Genomic DNA, 19,956 nt, shown 5'->3' on the forward strand with positions numbered 1-19,956 from the left:
ATGTACAAATGTAAATATATATACTGTATATATATATATATATATATATATATATATATATATACACTGTGTGTGTATATATATATATATACTGTGTGTGTATATATATATATATATACTGTGTGTGTATATATATATATATATACTGTGTGTGTATATATATATATATATATATATATATATATATATACTGTGTGTGTATATATATATATATATATATATATATATATATATATATATATATATATATATATATATACACTGTGTGTGTATATATATATATATTATATATATAAAATGAACGTGTTCATGTATTGTTTATTGGTGTATAGGAAGGCTCCTACAATACTGATTACTGTAAGGGGTTACTTATTACTTGTGCAACATAAGACTTACATACACATCTATAAAGAGGACTCAATTCCAGTGTGAGTTTATGGAAGAAAAAAGTAAATTCAGCTCATCACAGGATATTTATTAGTGTTTCACTTCACCTCATTATCTTTAACACTTTGAAGGTACCGCTGAAGTCCTTCTAATTTCTCCTCAGCTGCCAAAGAAATGATCTTTTTATCCATATTTAACACCAAATTCTGTAATAGAAAAATGGTCACATTTTGTTAATCGTTTACAAGGGGACAACGTATGGTGAGTGAGGAGGAAGCTTTATTGAGTATCTATCCAATATAAGGGGTCTCTGCTACGCCTTTTAGACAGAGTATAATGTGAGAGAGTAGAACACAATCAAGCGAAATAACAACTCCGGCAGACTAGGTGTTAACGGAGTCTTAGAGCAGTAAAACATGTCACCCGCTCAACCCCGTACTATTAGCTTTTCCCTCATACATATTTATGTCTCCAAGCATACCGGACACCGACTCCAGACTTCATTCGCGCCTCTCTCGAATCTCCCGCCCCGGACGTCACTTCCTTGTACTGCGCTTGGCTCGATTCAATGTCACAAGCGGTGACGTTCGTTCACCGTCACTTTTGCTTTTTTGTTATCAATATCTAAAGTGTTATGAGATTGTATCCTGCTGCCTGTAAATATTACGCTCGACTGAGACACGTTACAAATTAATAAAGCTAATCTTGGAAGAGTTTGTTTTCAGTCTGATTCTGTTTGAGTGACATATATACAGTCTACTTCCCAGTGTCGCATGTGGGCCAGTGGCGCAATGGATAACGCGTCTGACTACGGATCAGAAGATTCTAGGTTCGACTCCTGGCTGGCTCGGATTACTTTTAGTTTCATAACGTTGTAAACTACTTAATTATACATTTTTTTAATTTTAAAATTGCCATGTCTGGTGTGTCGCAAGTACAGTAGAAGTTATCACTGACAAAATGGGTTGTTCACATTTTATTTTCATATAAACATAAAAATTCCTAACCTTCAAAAATAATTAAAAGTTTATTGTTTATGTCTCTCAATATTATGTTTAGCACTTTCAAACATTGACATTGTTGAATAAATTATTTTTTAAAGTGGGGGCAAGAGGGCCAGTGGCGCAATGGATAACGCGTCTGACTACGGATCAGAAGATTCTAGGTTCGACTCCTGGCTGGCTCGTTCTATTTTTTGTTCAATTATCTTTTTTTCACATAACATCTGGTCATTCACACGGTCAACGTATTTTAGTATGGGCGGAACAATAATTTACAGTCTTTTCAGCAGATATACATTGTCATTTAATGTCTTATTAGCCCAATGCAACATTTAATGTCCTATTAGTCCTATGTCCTATTAGTTTATGTTTCTTTATCCTCTTCATTAATATGTTTATTTGTGGCGCTCCGCATTGTCATTTAATGTCTTAGCACTATGTTACATTATCATTTAACATCCTATCAGTTCTATATCCTATTGGTTTATGTTTATTTATCCTTTCCATTATTATGTATATCTTCGGCGCTCTACATTTTGTGAAAAGTATACAGTATTTGCTGAATTTTTATTACATTGTGCATATATATATATAAATATCTTACGACCTGTTTTTGCCTCAGCTATCACAAATAAATACTTCTTTTAATTAAACGAACAAAATAACTTACATTAAACGAACAAAATAACTTACATTAAACGAACAAAATAACTACTTTCTCACTTATTACATTTACTGTTTTTAAGCTTATACATAGATAAATGTGCTTATACATAGGCATAAAACAGATTCACTATTTTATCTTCAAGAATATAAAAGTACAAAGCAACATAGATAAATGTGCTTATACATAGACATAAAACAGAATCACTATTTTATCTTCAAGAATATAAAAGTACAAAGCAACTGTTTTTAGTTGACCACTATTTCACTATGATTATAGTAATATTATATTTAGAGCACGTGGGCCAGTGGCGCAATGGATAACGCGTCTGACTACGGATCAGAAGATTCCAGGTTCGACTCCTGGCTGGCTCGTTGTTTGTGGGAAATTTTTATATACTTACTAATAATGTGATTACTAAAACGTTCTCTGAATAAGAACAAACAATTAATAATTAATAATGTAAATCCCTAATGTAAACAGAATAAGTGTACATGTCTCAAATTAGATGTTATTGTTCACGTGTTTAATGAATCAATTAAACCGCAAAATTTCTTTCGAGGGGGGAGAAAACTACACAGATTCCAAAGCACAAGTTTGCCAATTCAACAGCTACAAGCGTAGAAGGGGTTTTCACAGTTTATATAGTGCTGTATTGTTTCCATATCACCACGTAGAAACGCCTAAATTCTGAAGGTATAACAGAAAGAGGGATACTTCGTGCGAATTCAGTATGCTGAATTTCACCTGATTATGAATGGCCACATATTTATGTTATTATGCAGTCAGATTTTCTGCAAACTTCCTTTTGAGGCATTTCTGGTTAGATTTGTGTTATACATTTAAAGAATGGATGACTTTCCAAAATCATGGTACCAAACAGTTTTCACCATTAAATAAAAGTGAGTGAAGAAAATGCTGCACGCAGGGCCAGTGGCGCAATGGATAACGCGTCTGACTACGGATCAGAAGATTCTAGGTTCGACTCCTGGCTGGCTCGTGCAAATATTTTGTTTACAATTTGATACAGCCTTGTAAGTGTTTTTGTGGCACATGTAATACAAACACCAGGAGGTGGAAAAACAGTTTGCGAGAACTGAATATAAGGAGTCAAGTAATATGTAAACCAGGAAAATGGGGGAATCTAAACATTATTTTGCAAGTTATTACATATACAGTAGTTATATTTTCTTGTTAGCAACCACCGTTTTTAAAGAACGGTAGGTTCATTTTTGGTAACATAAAACTGTTAATTGCAAAAATGTTATTGTTTTATTTGTATTTTTCTAAAATTAAGAAAAAAAATCATATGCTTATATAGATATTTGAGAAACGTTACAACACAAACAATATGCACAACTCATTAGAAGTAATGTTTGCTGAACTTCTGTCTGCAGTTTTGAAGTGTGTAATTTTAAAAATTTGCATCATTGTAAAGGTTTTGATAATTTCACACCCTAGTTACAAACGTAATTTACTGCATCCCCCCTCCCCCAAAGGTGACATGGAATCATCCTAACTGGTGACAGGTTTCCAGCATCCATCCTAATACATTAGCAGTGGTTTAGCTTCAACCAACAGTTTGATTTAATTTACTACATTAATATGTTTGGGAAGCAAATGACAAACTGAATGTAAACAGTCTCTCACATATATGCCTCTTGACGTTGGCTCCCCCAATGTGTTCAGCTCCCAGTAGTGCATTGCTGCTTCTTAAAAAAAAGATACAAAGAGAACAAAGTAAATTTGATAATAGAAGTAAACTGGAAAGTTGTTTAAATTGGATGCTCTGTCTTAATAATGAAAGAAAAAATTGGGGTTTCATGTCCCTTTGTGATATATAAAGTCTGGGCACTAGATGTAGTAACTGTAGATATAGTTCCTCCAAGCTATGAAGCCTGATGTTTGCCTTACCCCAATCCAGTCCTAACCAGTATATTATGTTTAAAGGGACAGTAACATCACAATTAAACTTTCATGATTTAGATAGAGCATGCAAATTTAAACGACTTTCCTCTTTTCTTCTATTATCAAATTTGCTTTGTTTTCTCAATATCCTTTGTTATACGCTAAACCTAGGTAGGGTGACAGAAGCTCAGGAGTGTACTGCACATATCTTTAACACAGTGGCGTCACTGGGGGGGTGCGGGCCGCACCTGGTTGACACCCTCCAGGGGGTGACACCACACACAAAAATTTTTTTTTATTGAAATTCAAAGAAATACATGTAGAGATGCATAGATTTTTTTTTTATTATTAACAGTCTATGGCAGCAGTGTTTGCAACTGTGTATAGCATTGCTTATAGTCTTGCAAACACTACTGTCAGATGGCTTCTACGTGCAGGCTCCTTAACTCAAATATAATTACTCTTTAACAAAGGATACCAAGAGAACTAAGCAAGATTGATAACATAAGTCAATTGGAAAGTTGTTTAAAATGTCATGCTCTATATATTCAATTGAAGTTTAATTTTGACTTTACTGTCCCTTTAACTCACTTTAAGCTGTGAAACCTCTGGCCTCCATGATACTCTTCTCTGCAGGAGAGAGGAAATCGCCAGAATATTGCGCCCTTTATTTTTTTCTAAATAAACGTCTGATCAGCTCAGAAGGACTGAGAAACCCCTGTAGGACAGGTAGGTATAAATCATGAAGTTTATTAAACCTTGTGACCGCAGTAACCATAACATTAACCATAGCCATTGAGGATCTGGATGGAGAATTTGACATTGATGAAGGGCGTCTCTTGTTAATGGTAGTTAACAGGGTGGAGCTATTGCCAGCAGTTGAAGAAGAGGGAACAAAAGTCTCCATGGTCAAAAAGGGTAGAATGTTTATAAAAGACACTTTCTCTCTCTGAGCAGAAATTGAGGAATCAAGCGTATTGGACGAATCATAGTAAAAATTTAAGTCCCAATTTTTACTAGAGAATCCGTCCGAGAGCTTGGAGTGTTGAAATAATAGAACTTAACGATTGTGGATTGATGCCAACAGATCTATCTCTGGTCTTCCCCACGTTTCTGTGATTAGGTGAAAAAAATCCTTCTTTAACTGCCCTTAACTTGACTTGATAACCACCATGAAAGAAATTCATTTATCAGGTAAGCACTAATTATATTTTCTTTCATAAAGGTGGTGAGAGCCCACGAGCTGAGAAACAAAAAAAAACCGGTGGTGCCCACAAGTAATGAGGGTGGGATAAAATGATTACTCAATCTTTATTTTTAGTGGGGGGTTTTTCCTTTTTTCTTTATTTTTTATGCTGCAAAACGATATATATACAATACTTAACCCCTTAATGACTAAATACATGCAGGGTACGTCCTGCAAAAACTGTCACTTAATGACCAAGGACGTACCCTGCACGTCCTCAGTGTTTTCAAGTGCTGGAAGCGATCGTGATCTCTTCCAGCCACTTTCATGTTATTGCAGAGATGCCTCGATTTTGAGGCATCCTGCAATAACATTTTTTTAAACATCCGATGCAGAGAGAGCCACTCTGTGGCCCTCTCTGCATCGGCCAGCAATGGTGCCGATCATTGGTGGGTGGGAGGCGGGTGGGCGGCCCATCGCTGGAGGATATCCAGATCCTGCCCCTCTGTGTGTCCTGGAGCACGCAAGGGGGCTGGGGGGAACTGAAAGTCAAAGGAGGGAGAGGGAGGGGGAAAAAAATGTTGGGAAAGGGATCTGGAAGGGGGGTAGGGTATTGAGGGGGGGCAGCTACACTACAAAAAAAAAGGGCAAATTTTGTATTACAATGGGTACTGGCAGACAGCTGCCAGTACCTAAGATGATGGCCAATAGGTTGAGGGGGGGGCTTAGAGAGCTGTTTGGGGGGAGATCAGGGAGGTTGGGGGGTAACGGGGGATCCTACACTTAAGATAAAATATAAAAAAAAAAAAAATACATCTTAAAAAAAAAAAAACACCTTTATTTTTATACTGGCAGACTTTCTGCCAGTACTTAAGATGGCGGTGACAATTGTGAGGTGGTGGAGGGAAGAGAGCTGTTTAAGGGGGATCAGGGGGTGCGATGTGTCAGTTGGGAGGCTGATCTCTACACTAAAGCTAAAATTAACCCTACAAGCTACGTAATTAACCCCTTAACTGCTAGGCATAATACAAGTGTGGTGCGCAACGGCATTTAGCGGCCTTCTAATTACCCAAAAGCAATGCCAAAGCCATATATGTCTATTTCTGAACAAAGGGGATTCCAGAGAAGCATTTACAACCATTTTTGCCATAATTACACAAGCTGTTTGTAAATCATTTCAGTGAGAAACCTAAAGTTTGTGAAAAAGTGAACAATTTTTTTTATTTGATCGCATTTGGCGGTGAAATGGTGGCATGAAATATACCAAACGGGGCCTAGATCAATACTTTTGGTTGTCTACTAAAAAAATATATATACATGTAAAGGGTTATTTAGGGATTCCTGACAGATATCAGTGTTACAATTTTGAAAAAGAAAAATGGTTTGGAAATAGCAAAGTGCTACTTATACTTATTGCCCTATAACTTGCAAAAAAAGCAAAGAACATGTAAACATTGGGTATTTCTAAACTCAGGACAAAATTTAGAAACTATTTATCATGGGTGTTTTTTGGTGGTTGTAGATGTATAACATATTTTGGGGTTTAAAGTTAGAAAAAGTGTGTGTTTTTTCAATTTTTTCATTATATTTTATATATTTTTTTATAGTAAATTATATGATATGATGAAAATAATGTTATCTTTAGAAAGTCCATTTAATGGTGAGAAAAACGGTATATAATATGTGTGTGTACAGTAAATGAGTAAGAGGAAAATTACAGCTAAACACAAACACTGCAGAAATGTAAAAATAGCCCTGGTCCTTAAGGGTAAGAAAATTGAAAGATGGTATGGTCACTAAGGGGTTAATAAGTAGAAACAGCTACCTGAAAGACTTTCCTATCAAACCCTGCTTCAGAAGAAGCAAAAACATAAAAATGGTAGAATTTAGAAAAGTATGTAAGGAAAACCAAGTAAATGCCTTGTAAATTTGATCAACATATGCCTCATTCTTAAAGCCAAGGAAGCAGCCACTGACCTAGTAGAATGGGCAGAAGTATGTCTAGGAGGAGACCATCCCGCATCCAAGTAAGCCTTATAAATCAAAAGCTGTAAGAGGCTAATGAAACAGCTGTAGCCTTCCATGCTGGAACCGGAAAAATATCCTTAGTACTTGCAAATAAAACTGCAAAGCACATGGCAACATCCAAGTTATGGAGAAGCCTCTCCTTAGAAGTCTCTGCATTAGGACAAATAGAAGGGACAATAATATCACAATTAATATTGTCAGAAGAAACCACTTTATGAAAAATCAAATCAAACAAAGTTCTCAAAACCTCCTTATTCTGCTGAAAAATATAAGGAGGCTCTCAGGAAAGAGCAGACAAATCAAAAACTCTTCTAGCAGAAGCAATGGCCAAAAGAAACAAAACCTTTCAGGACAAAAGCTGAATATCCAAGCCATCAAGTTTAGAGATTTCAGATCCTGATGAAAAAATTGACCTTAAGATAGAAGATTGTGGCGCAGAAGAAGAGGCCACAGAGGACAACTGGAAATCTGAACTAGATCTACAAACCAAGATCTACGAGGCCAAGCTGGAGCCATCAGAATTACTGTGGAAACTTCCTGCTTGATCCTGGCTATCCCAGAGCAAGAGGAGAAAAAACATAATTTATTTAAGAAATACATTTCTTTCATATTGGCAAGAGTCCATGAGCTAGTGACGTATGGGATATACAATCCTACCAGGAGGGGCAAAGTTTCCCAAACCTCAAAATGCCTATAAATACAACCCTCACCACACCCACAATTCAGTTTAACGAATAGCCAAGTAGTGGGGTGATAAAATAAGGAGTAAAAAAGCATACAAAAAGAGGAACTGGAAATAAAATTGTCCTTTATATACAAAAATCAAAACTACCATAAAAAAGGGTGGGCCTCATGGACTCTTGCCAATATGAAAGAAATGAATTTATCAGGTAAGTTCTTACATAAATTATGTTTTCTTTCATGTAATTGGCAAGAGTCCATGAGCTAGTGACGTATGGGATAGAAATGCCCAAGATGTGGAAGACCACAGAAGAGTCACTGGAAAGGGAGGGATAAAATAAAAACATCTATTTCCGCTGAAAAAAATTAAATCCACAAAAAAATAAGTCTTTCTCAAAAATGTAAAGAAAAAATAATAATAAGCAGAAGAGTCAAACTGAGACAGCTGCCTGAATAACTTTTCTACCAAAGACTGCTTCAGAAAGAAGCAAATACATAAAAATGGTAAAATGTAGTAAATGTTTGCAAAGAAGTCCAAGTTGCTGCTTTGCAAATCTGATAAATCGAAGCTTCATTCTTAAAAGCCCAAGAATTGACGACGTATCTAGTAGAATGAGCTGTAATTCTCTGAGGCGGAGACTGTCCCGCCTCCAATTAAGCCTTCTGAATTAAAAGTTTTAACCAAGATCCCAAAGAAATGGCAGAGGCTTTCTGACCCTTCCTAGGACCAGAAAAAAACAACAAATAGACTAGAAGTCTTCCTGAAATCTTTAGTAGCTTCGACATAATATTTCAAAGCTCTTACAACATCCAAAGAATGTAAAGATCTTTCAAGAGTATTCTTAGGATTAGGACACAAGGAAGGAACAACAATTTCCCTACCAATGTTGTTAGAATTCACAACCTTAGGAAGAAATTTAAACGAAGTCCGCAAAACAGCCTTATCTTGATGGAAAATAAGAAAAGGAGACTCAAAAGAGAGAGCATACAATTTAGAAACTCTTCTAGATGAAGAGATAGCCAAAAGAAACAACACTTTCCAAGAAAGTAGTTTAATATCCAAAGAATGCATAGGCTCAAAAGGAGGAGTCTGCAAAGCCTTCAAAACCAAATTAAGACTCCAAGGAGGAGAGATTGATTTAACAACAGGCTTGATATACGAACCAAAGCCTGAACAAAACAGTGAATATCAGGAAGTTTAGCAATCTTTCTATGAAATAAAACAGAAAGAGCAGAGATTTGTCCCTTCAAAGTACTTGCAGACAAACCTTTATCCAAACCATCCTGAAGAAACTGTAAAATTCTAGGAACTCTAAAAGAATGCCAAGAGAATTTATAAGAAAAACATCATGAATATAGGTTTTCCAAAAATCTTAATAAATCTTCCTTGAAACAGACTTACGAGCCTGTAGCATAGTATTAACCACTGAGTCAGAGAAACCTCTATGACTAAGCACTAAGCATTCAATTTCCATACCTTCAAATTTAGCGATTTGAGATCCTAATGGAAAAATGGCCCTTGAGACAGAAGGTCCGGCCTTAAAGGAAGTGGCCAAGGTTTGCAACTGGACATCCGGACAAGATCTGCATACCAAAACCTGTGAGGCCATGCTGGTGCTATCATAAACACATGCAATTGTTCCATTATGATCTTGGAGATCACCCTTGGAAGAAGAACTAGAGGGGGAAAAATGTAAGCAGGTTGGAAAATGTAAGCAGGTTGGTAAAACCAAGCAACTGCTAACGCATCCACCATCTCCGCCTTAGGATCCCTGGACCTGGAAAGGTACCTGGGAAGCTTCTTGTTAAGATGGGATGTCATCAGATCTATTTCTGGCAGACCCCACATCTGTACAATCTGACAAAATACATCTGGATGGAGAGACAACTCCCCTGGATGTAAAGACTGACGACTGAGATAATCCGCTTCCCAATTGTCTACACCTGGGATATGTATCGCAGAAATTAGACAGGAGTTGGATTCCGCCCAAGAAAGTATCTGATATACTTCTTTCATTTCTAAAGGACTGCAAGTCCCACCCTGATGATTGACATATGCCACAGTTGTGATATTGTCTATCTGAAAACGAATGAATGATTCTCTCTTTAATAAAGGCCAAGCCTGAAGAGCCCTGAAAATAGCACAGAGTTCTAAAATATTGATTTGTAACCTCGCCTTTTGAGGATTCCAAACTCCTTGTGCTGTCAGAGACCACCAGACAGCTCCCCAACCTGTGAGACTTGCATCTGTTGAAATAACAGTCCAGGAAGAACAAACAAAAGAGGCCCCTTGAATAATCTGATGATGGTCCAACCACCAGGACAGAGAGAGTTGAATGTTGGGATTTAAGTATATCAATTGTGATATCCGAGTATAATCCCTGCACGATTGATTCAGCATGCAAAGCTTCAGAGGTCTCATATGAAAACGAGCAAAGGGGATCGCGTCCGATGCTGCAGTCATAAGACCTAAAACTTCCATGCACATAGCCACTGAAGGGAATGATCGAGACTGAAGGTTTCGACAGGCAGAAACCAATTTAATTTGTCTCTTGTCTGTTAAAGACAGAGTCATGGACACGGAATCTATCTGGAAACCTAAAAAGGTGACCCATGTCTGAGGAATCAAGAAACTTTTTGGTAAATTGATCCTCCAACCATGTCTTTGAAGAAACAACACAAGTTGATTCGTGTGAGATTCTGCTAAATGAAAAGATTGAGCCAGTACCAAGATATCATCCAAATAAGGAAACACTGCAATACTCTACTCTCTGATTACAGATAGAGGGGCACCGAGAACCTTCGAAAAGATTCTTGGAGCTGTTGCTAGTCCAGATGGAAGAGCAACAAATTGGTAATGCTTGTCTAGAAAAGAGAATCTCAGAAACCGATAGTGGTCTGGATAAATCGGAATGTGAAGATACGCATCCTGTAAGTCTATTGAGGACATGTAATGACCTTGCTGAACAAAAGGCAGCCGCAACATCAGCCATAGAAATGGCAGGTCTGAGAATATAGCCAGAATGTAAATAAACTTTCCTTAGATAAGATTCAATTTTCCTATCTAAAGGATCCTTAAAAGAGGTACTATCTTCCATAGGAATAGTAGTATGCTTAGCAAGAGTAGAAATAGCCCCATCAACCTTAAAGTTATCAACACTTCTTTTAACAAAGAATGAATATACTCAATCTTAAAAAGATAAGTTGATTTATCAGTGTCAATGTCTGAAGTAGGATCTTCCGAATCAAAGAGATCCACATCAGAGGTGGATATATCAGTATGTTGTAGGTCATTACAAATTTCATCAGTATTATGAGAAGTTTTAAAAGACCTTTTACGTTTATTTGAAGGCGGTATAGCAGCCATAGCCATCTGTATCACATCAGCAATATAATTTTTCATATCAACAGGGATATAATGTAATTTAGATCTTGAAGGAACAACATATACTGTACTAGCACTAATAAAAACCTTTTCTGCAGTTTTTTTGCCCCAAGATAAAAAGTCTAAGGGTAAATCTAAAGCTTCTAATCGGTTTCGTTCCTTTCGTCAGAATAGAGAACAGCTGGAGATATAATCTTCACTAGCTTACAACAGATACACTTAGCTTTGGTAGAACTGTGTTCAGTCAGCATGGTTCCTACAGCAGCTTCTGAGACAGGATCAGAGTGAGACATCTTGTAAAATGTAAAAAAATAAAATTTAAACAGAAATATCTTATTTCCACATATAGCAGTTTAAGGAATGGGAAAAAAATGCAAATGCTAAAATTGACAAAAAAGCAAATAGCATAGCCGTCTGAGGATAAAGAAGGCAAGGAGCATATAGGAAGTGGGGTAAAATAAATTATTATTTTTAGGTGCCAAGTATGACGCACAACGCAAAAGGAAGTTTAATTTTTTTTTGGCGCCAACAAACATCCGGAAATGATGCAACTCGCGTCATAACAAACACAATTTCATGCCAAACAACCTTGCGTCAACTAAGACGCAGGAAATTACGAACTTGCGTCATTACAGACGCACATTCACGCCAAAAAAATCTTGCGCCAAGAATGACGCAATAAATAACAGTATTTTGCGCCCTCGCAAGCATAATTCGCCCGCAAGTTTTTCAAAAGAAAAAACAAGTCAAATTGGAAAAAAGATTATACCCCAGGTAAGACAAACTTCCTAAAATATGATTCCTATAACGAAACTGCCAGACTGCAAAAGGAAATATACATAGACCTGACTCATGGCAAATATAAGTAAAATACATATATTTAAAACTTTATATTAATACATAAAGCGCCAAACAATAGCTGACAGTGTCTTAAATAATTATACATACTTACCGAAAGACACCCATCCACATATAGCAGATAGCCAAACCAGTACTGAAAACTATCAGCAGAGGTAATAGTATATAAGAGTATATAGTCGATCTGAAAATGGAGGTAGGAGATGAATCCCTATGACCGATAACAGAGAACCCTTGAAAAGATTCCCCGTGAGGGAAACGATAAAATCAATAGGCGATACTCTCTTCACATCCCTCTGACAAACACTGTACTCTGAGAGGAATTGGGCTTCAGAATGCTTAGAAGCGCTTATCATAGAAGAAATAAAAAAAATCAAGCACAAACTTACTTCACCACCTCCATAGGAGGCAAAGTTTGTAAAACTGAATTGTGGGTGTGGTGAGGGGTGTATTTATAGGCATTTTGAGGTTTGGGAAACTTTGCCCCTCCTGGTAGGATTGTATATCCCATATGTCACTAGCTCATGGACTCTTGCCAATTACATGAAAGAAAGATGTAAGCCAGACATAACATCCAATGAGCTACTAGAGCATCCACAAACTCTGCCTGAGGATCCCTGGACCTAGCCATCAGATCTTTTTCTGGAAGTCCCCACAGATCCTCAAACTTCCGGATGAAGAAATCATTCCCCTGGATGAAGGGAATGGGGACTCACAAAATCTGCTTCCCAATTGCTACCCTCTGGAATATGAACTGCAGAGATTGATTAAAAATTGTTCTCTGCCCAAATCAGAATTTGAGACACCTCTCACATCGCCAGGGAACTGCAAATTTCCCCTTGATGATTGATGTAAGCCACCGCTGTGACATTGTCCAACTGGAAATGTAACTAAGTCTTTTTTTTTCAGGAAAAGCCAATTCTGAAGAGCCCTGAAAATTGCATGGAGTTACATAACATTTATTGGTAACCTCGCTTCTTAAGGAGACCAAACCGCCTGTGCCCTCTGGGATCCTGCACCCCATCTGAAAGACTTGCATCTGTCATGATCGCAGTCCAATTTGGACAGACAAAGGATGCCCTTTGAGCAATGGACTGATGATTTATCCACCAAGACAGGGATCGTCTTCTGAAATCCACAAGGATTTTCAAATACAACTGAGTGTAATCCCTGCACCACTGATGAAGCATACAAAGCTGAAGAGTTCTCATTATTATTATGTTCCCGTACTGCTGAGCGACACTGGAGAAAATCTCTGAGTTCAGCTGACTTTATTCACTATAAGTTCCTCTTGAGCTCCTACTATTCTGCCCTTAACCTTTCTAAATATTACAACAATTATGCATTTATCATTGATAAGAATTAGTCAAAGTGATAGCTCTTAAAATTATATCAGCTGGGAGTGATGTAGGTAAAATACTCCTTCTAGGCTGTTGTAGGAGAGTATTTTTAGTTAAAGTTGAAAATAACATCATGTTAGTAGTTAAGACCTATACAACAATCAATAATATTAAGAGTACTTGTCTTGACGCTTTTAAAGCGTAGTCCCAATTGTGTAATTGGTAAGTATCAGTACTTATCTTAAATTCTTGGCGTGGTGCAGACAATCCGCTGTTCAAGAGTATGTTTGTGAAGATTCATTCACCAAGTAAGAAAGCGCAATCCGTCATACCTCTGCTGCAGGTCTAATGTGACTAAGTGCAAGTTACTGTAATGGACAACTTCTGTGTGCGCTCCTGGTTTGGCAAATGTCCTCATTGTAAGGTAAGAATCCTTTGTCGGGGTGGGTGTGTAAACCCCCTTGCTGGCTCTGGAACCTCCTCTATCGTCAGCTTGTGTGTCACTTATGAAAGGCTGCAGGTCATGGAGGAAAAATGACGAGTGTGGGCTGCACCAATCAGCCAAGGTAAGGGCTTAAAGCTTTAGCTAGTTGTGGCGGTATTCCCAACTGCTCAAACTGGATCCTTAGCAATAATAGAACAAGACTATCAGAGCCTCTGATGAAGCGCATGTGCGAAATGCGTCAGGAATTCCTGTTTGTTACCCTTTCGCATTTGTTTGGCAAAGGCCAGAAAACTGAGATTCCTTAAGCTTTTGGCTTCAGTCTCGTTCTATTATTGCTTAACTTTTCTAAGCAAGATTACTTTTCTACTCTTTCTTCAAACTCAAAACGTCTGTTCTCCACTTTCAATACTCTTCTCCACCCACCCCCACCTCCTAATACAACTTCTCTCTCAGCTAAAGATTGTGCCAGCCACTTCAATAACAAAATCGACTCAATCAGAAGCAAAATCATTTCTCAACATACTACCAGTCTCCCACCCCTCAAAAGCTTGCAAACATCCAAAACCCACATAGCCATACATTCAGCTCTTTTGTCCCTGTTACTGAGGAAGAATTTTCTGTTCTTATACTGTCCTCTCACCTCACTACCTGTCCCCTCAATCTCATCCCCTTACAGCTAATCCCCTCCATCACTTCTACCCTTACCCCTATACCCCCACACATTTTCAACCTCTCCCTTAGCACCGGTATATTTCCTGCATCTCTAAAACATGCACTGGTCACACCTATCCTCAAAAAACCTCTTGATCCAACCACCGCCCTTTCCCTACTGCCCCTTGTGTCAAAGCTTCTTGAAAAGTTTGTATCTACACATCATCACTGGTTCCTTAATAAAGTCCCATGGGTTTCAATAATAATTGTATGCTGATGACACCCAAATCTACCTTTCTGCACCAGACCTATCCCTTCCTTGTTAACACGTGTCACTAACTGTCATTCTCATATCTCATCCTGGATGTCCTCTCACTACCTTAAGCTAAATCTCTCCAAAACTGAGCTGCTTGTTTCCCCCCTTCCTAAATCTCAACCCCCCTTTTTTCTATAACTGTCGATAACTCCATCATTACCCCTACCCCACATGCACAATGTCTTGTGGTCACACTTGATTAAGTTCTTTCTTTTACTCCTCAAATTCAGTCTTTGGGCAATTCCTGCCGCTTCCATCTTAAAAACATCTCTAAAATTCGACAATTCAACAAGACACAACTAAGATTTTTTTTTTTTTTTTTTTGAAATGGCTTTATTAGGTTATTCAAAAAGCAGTACAGAGCCAACTAAAATACAAGAAAAACATATCTAACAATGTCATACAGGGAATGTTCATTACAGTTCCATTTGCACTCATATCCTAGGGAATCGACATCCAATAAAGCTTTTTAGTCCAGTCTCTTATAGAAATAGTGTTTATAAAAGCAGGGTAATCCGTATATATATGTTATATTTTCTCATTGCAGTGCTTATACTCAGTGTCTAATAATTCCCTTTAAATTATTTCCCGTATGACAATCTGAGAACTCCCGTGCTTATTACATAACAACATAACCATCATTATTCAACATTCTCGGGTGTTATAACATACACCCCAGTGAAACTTTAGACACAACTAAGATTTTAATCCAATCTCTTATCCTTTCCCGCCTTGATTACTGCAACTCCATCCTCTCTGGTCAACAAAGCTGCCATCTCCTTTACAATCCATAATGAATGCCACTGCCAGGTTTGTTTTCCTTACACGTCACTCTTCATCTGCTGCACCTCTCTGCCAATCCCTCACTGGCTTCCTCTAGCCGCCAGAGCTTAAGACATAGAAGGCCCTCAACTGCACTGCTCCCCCACTATGTATCAGACCTTGTCTCCAGATACTCTCCCTCTCATTGCCTTTGCTCTGCTCACAAACTCTCCTCCTCTCTTGTTACCTCCTCGCATTCCTGTCTACAGAACTTCTCCAGACTGGCCCCTATCTTGTCTATCTCTGCCTCACTCCACAAGACTCTCCCATAGTTTTGAAAGTTTCAAGGGCTCCCTAAAGACTCTACTGTTTAGGGATGCATATAACCTATACTAACTTCTCCTAACCCCATTTCCTCTCCTCCTTTTTTACCCCCTTGAACCCCCTTAGCATGTAAGCCAATGAGCCCAGCTGTTTGCAGCATAAGAGCTGACTACAACAGTGCAACTTACGGGAGGGCCCTCTACCCATTTGATCCCTATAAATGTTACCTGCATACCATCCCTATGCTTTAAGGGCTGCGGAATCTGTTGGTGCTCTACAAATAACTGATAATAATAATAATAAAAACAACAAGAGGAAGAATAGTCCGAATTGTTTCTATCTTGAAAGAAGGAACCCTTAGAAACTTGTTTAAAGTCTTTCAATCCAGAAGAGACATGTAAGTTCCCTCCTTTTTGGGAACAATAAATAGGTTGGACCCAACCCTGTTCTGACCATGGAACTGTGACTATTACTCCCATAGACTCCAGATCCCTGACTGACTTAAAAGGACAGTCAAGTCAAAATTAAAATTTCATGATTCAGATTGAGCATGCAATTTTAAACAACTTGCAATTTACTTTTAGCATTACATTTGCTTTGTTTTCTTGGTATTCTTTTTTGAAAACAAGATTTATGCTTACCTGATGAATCTATTTCTTTCCGGATATGGAGCGTCCACGATGTCATCAATTACTGTTGGGAATATCACTCCTGGCCAGCAGGAGGAGGCAAAGGGCACCACAGCAAAGCTGTTAAGTGTCACTCCCCTACCCACAATCCCCAGTCATTCGACCGAAGGAAAATGAAAATAAGGAATGACACAAAGGTGTAGAGGTGCCTGAGGTTAAAGGGACATTAAATCCAAAAAATGTGCTTTGTTCTCATGTTATTCTTTGTTGAAGGGATACCTAGGTAGGTAGCGTGCACATGCCTGAAGCACTATATGACAGGAAATAGTGCTGCCATCTAGTGCTCCTGCTAATGTATAACATTGTTACAAAACTGCTGCCATAAAGAGCTGCAGACACATGCACACTCATAAGCTTACTTTACTGCTTTTCAACAAAGGATAACAAGAAAATAAAGAACATTTGATAACAGAAGTAAATTGTATGTTCTATCTGAATTATGAAAGAAAAAATGGGTTTTATGTCCCTTTAAGTAAAAAAATAATTGTCTTAATTTTTAGGTTGGGGTCGTGGACTCTCCATATCCGGAAAGAAATAGATTTTTCAGGTAAGCATAAATCTTGTTTTCTTTCCTAAGATATGGAGAGTCCACAACGTCATCAATTACTGTTGGGAACCAATACCCAAGATAGAGGACACAGATGACTAGGGAGGGAAAACAAGACAGGCAGACCTTAACAGAAGGCACCACCACTTGAAGAATCTTTCTCCCAAAAGAAGTCTCAGACGAGGCAAAAGTATCAAATTTGAAAATTTTTGAAAAGGTATGCAGAAAATACCAAGTTGCAGCCTTGCAAACCTGTTCTACAGAAGCTTCATTTTTGAAAGCACAAGAAGACGGAACAGCACTAGTGGAATAAGCTGTTATTCTCTCAGGAGGCTGCTGTCCAGCAGTCTCATAAGCAAAACGGATTATACTTCTCAACCAGAGAGAAAGAGAAGGAGCAGTAGCCTTCTGAACTCTACGCTTTCCAGAGAAACAAACAAACAGGGCAGAAGACTGACGAATATCCTTAGTGGCCTGTAGATAGAATTTTAGAGCGCACACAACATCCAGGTTGTGCAACAAACGTTCATTATGAAAAGAAGGATTAGGACATAGAGAAGGAACAACAATTTCCTGATTAATATATCTATCCGAAACAACTTTAGGAAAAAAAAAACTTAGTACGAAGAACTGCCTTATCAGCATTAAAGATAAGATAAGGTGAATCACACTGCAAGGCCTAGAGTTCGGAAGAAATAGCAATAAGAAACAAAACCTTCCAAGATAACAACTTAATATCTATAGAATGCAATGGCTCAAATGGAGCTTTAAGAACAAGGTTAAGGCTCCAAGGAGGAGCAACAGACGTAAACACAGGCCTGATTCTGACCAGGGCCTGACGAAAAGATTGAACGTCTGGTACAAACTGCAGACGCTTGTGTAACAAAACAGATAATGCAGAAATCTGACCCTTCAGAGTACTGACTGATAATCCTTTCTCCAGACCTTCTTGGAGACCTTCTTGGAGAAAAAAAAATTCTAGGAATCCTAGCCCTACTCCAAGAGTAGCCCTTGGATTCACACCAAATAAAGGTATTTACGCCATACCTTATGGTAAATCTTCCTAGTAACAGGATTGCGAGCCTGAATCATGGTCTCAATGACCGACTCATAAAAACCACGCTTAGACAGAACTAAGCGTTCAATCTCCGAACCCTGAATTAGAAGCTCCTTCCTCAGAGCCAGCCTCCAAGGTGGCAGAGATGACATCTTCACTTGGTCTGCATACCAGATCCTGCGAGGCCATGCAGGAGCTATTAGAATTACTGAAGCTCTCTCCTGTTTGATATAAGCAATGACTCGAGGAAGGAGAGCAAACTGAGGAGACAGATATGCCAGACCGAAATCCCAAAGGAACCACCAGAGCATCTATCAGGGCGGCCTGTGGATCTCTTGACCTTGAACTGTACATTGGAAGCTTGGCGTTCTGCCGAAACACCATCAGATCCAACTCCGGCATCCCCCATTTGAGGGTTAACCTGGAGAACACCTCCGGATGGAGTGCCCACTCCCCGGGATGAAATATCTGTCTGCTCAGAAAGTCCGCTTCCCAGTTGTCCACCCCTGGAATGTGGATGGCAGAAAGACAGCAATTGTGAGCTTCCACCCACTGAACAATCCGAGCCACCTCCTTCATGGCTAAGTTCCTCCCTGGTGGTTGATGTAAGCCACTGAGGTGATATTTTCCGACTGTAACCTGATAAACTGGGATAAAGACAACTGAGGCCAAGCCATCAGGGCATTGTAAATCACTTTCAACTCCAAGATGTTTATGGGGAGAGTCGACTCCTCCCGAGTCCATAGTCCCTGTGCCTTTAACAAATCCCAGACTGCTCCCCAGCCCAGCAGGCTTGCGTTTGTGGTTACAATCAACCACGAAGGTCTCTGGAAGCATGTACCCTGAGACAGATGTTCCTGAGCAAGCCACCACGAGAGAGAATCACTTGTCAACTAATCTAGATCTATCCTCTGAGATAGATCGGAATGGTCCCTGTTCCATTGTCTGAGCATGCATAACTGCAGAGCTCTCAAATGGAATCAAGCAAAGGGAATGATGTCCATGGAAGCGACAATCAGACCAATTACCTCCATACATTAAGCCACTGATGGCCAAACAGTAGACTGCAGAGAGAGGCAAGAGGAAAGAATCTTTGATTTTCTGATCTCCGTCAGAAATATTTTAATAGATTGGAAATCTATTATGGTCCCTAATAAAACTACCCTTGTAGCTGGAACAAGGGAACTCTTTCCCAGATTCACTTTCCATCTCTGGGAACGTAGAAAAGACAACAAGATCTCTGTATGAGAGTTTGCATGTTGAAAGATGAAGCCTGAACCAAAATGTCGTCCAGGTAGGGCGCCACTGCAATTCTCCAAGCCCTGATCACTGCCAAGAGAGCCCCCAGAACCTTTGAGAAAATTCTAGGAGCTGTGGCAAGGCCAAAAGAAAGAGCCACAAACTGAAAGTGTTTGTCTAGAAAGCGAATCTCAGCAACTTATGATGATCTCTGTGAATGGGAACATAAAGATACGCATCCTTCAGGTCTATGGTCGTCATGAACTGACCCTCTTATACCAAGGGAAGAATGGACCGAATGGTTTCCATTTTGAAGGATGGTACTCTGAGAAACTTGTTTAGACACTTTAAATCTAGAATAGGATGAAAAGCTCCCTCCTTTTTGGGAACCACAAACAGATTTGAATAGAATCCCAGGCTCTGTTCTCTTACGGGAACTGGAACTATCACCCCCAGGGAAGAAAGGTCCCAAACGCAATTCAAGAATG

The 19,956-nt window shown here is 38.7% G+C and overlaps 1 protein-coding gene and 4 non-coding genes across 5 annotated transcripts in view; 4 read left to right on the top strand and 1 right to left on the bottom strand.

Moving 5' to 3' along the window:
- FANCI (FA complementation group I) overlaps nucleotides 1-1,138 on the bottom strand; it is a 763,169-nt gene extending 762,031 nt beyond the window's left edge. Inside the window, exons 1-2 of the mRNA XM_053719357.1 lie at nucleotides 869-1,138; nucleotides 495-593 (exon numbers count right to left, since the gene is read on the bottom strand). Coding sequence (XP_053575332.1) covers nucleotides 495-578 — 84 coding nt within the window. The 5' untranslated portion in view covers nucleotides 579-593; nucleotides 869-1,138. The remainder of the gene's footprint in view (nucleotides 1-494; nucleotides 594-868) is intronic.
- A 26-nt stretch (nucleotides 1,139-1,164) lies between these two features.
- TRNAR-ACG (transfer RNA arginine (anticodon ACG)) lies at nucleotides 1,165-1,237 on the top strand. The gene has a single exon. It is a non-coding gene; the product is annotated as a tRNA-Arg (tRNA).
- A 263-nt stretch (nucleotides 1,238-1,500) lies between these two features.
- TRNAR-ACG (transfer RNA arginine (anticodon ACG)) lies at nucleotides 1,501-1,573 on the top strand. Its single transcript has one exon. It is a non-coding gene; the product is annotated as a tRNA-Arg (tRNA).
- A 780-nt stretch (nucleotides 1,574-2,353) lies between these two features.
- TRNAR-ACG (transfer RNA arginine (anticodon ACG)) lies at nucleotides 2,354-2,426 on the top strand. Its single transcript has one exon. It is a non-coding gene; the product is annotated as a tRNA-Arg (tRNA).
- A 553-nt stretch (nucleotides 2,427-2,979) lies between these two features.
- Nucleotides 2,980-3,052, top strand: TRNAR-ACG (transfer RNA arginine (anticodon ACG)). Its single transcript has one exon. It is a non-coding gene; the product is annotated as a tRNA-Arg (tRNA).
- The last annotated feature ends 16,904 nt before the right edge of the window (nucleotides 3,053-19,956 follow it).

The sequence above is a fragment of the Bombina bombina genome, chromosome 6, assembly GCF_027579735.1.
Source record: "Bombina bombina isolate aBomBom1 chromosome 6, aBomBom1.pri, whole genome shotgun sequence".
Classification (NCBI taxonomy): domain Eukaryota; kingdom Metazoa; phylum Chordata; class Amphibia; order Anura; family Bombinatoridae; genus Bombina; species Bombina bombina.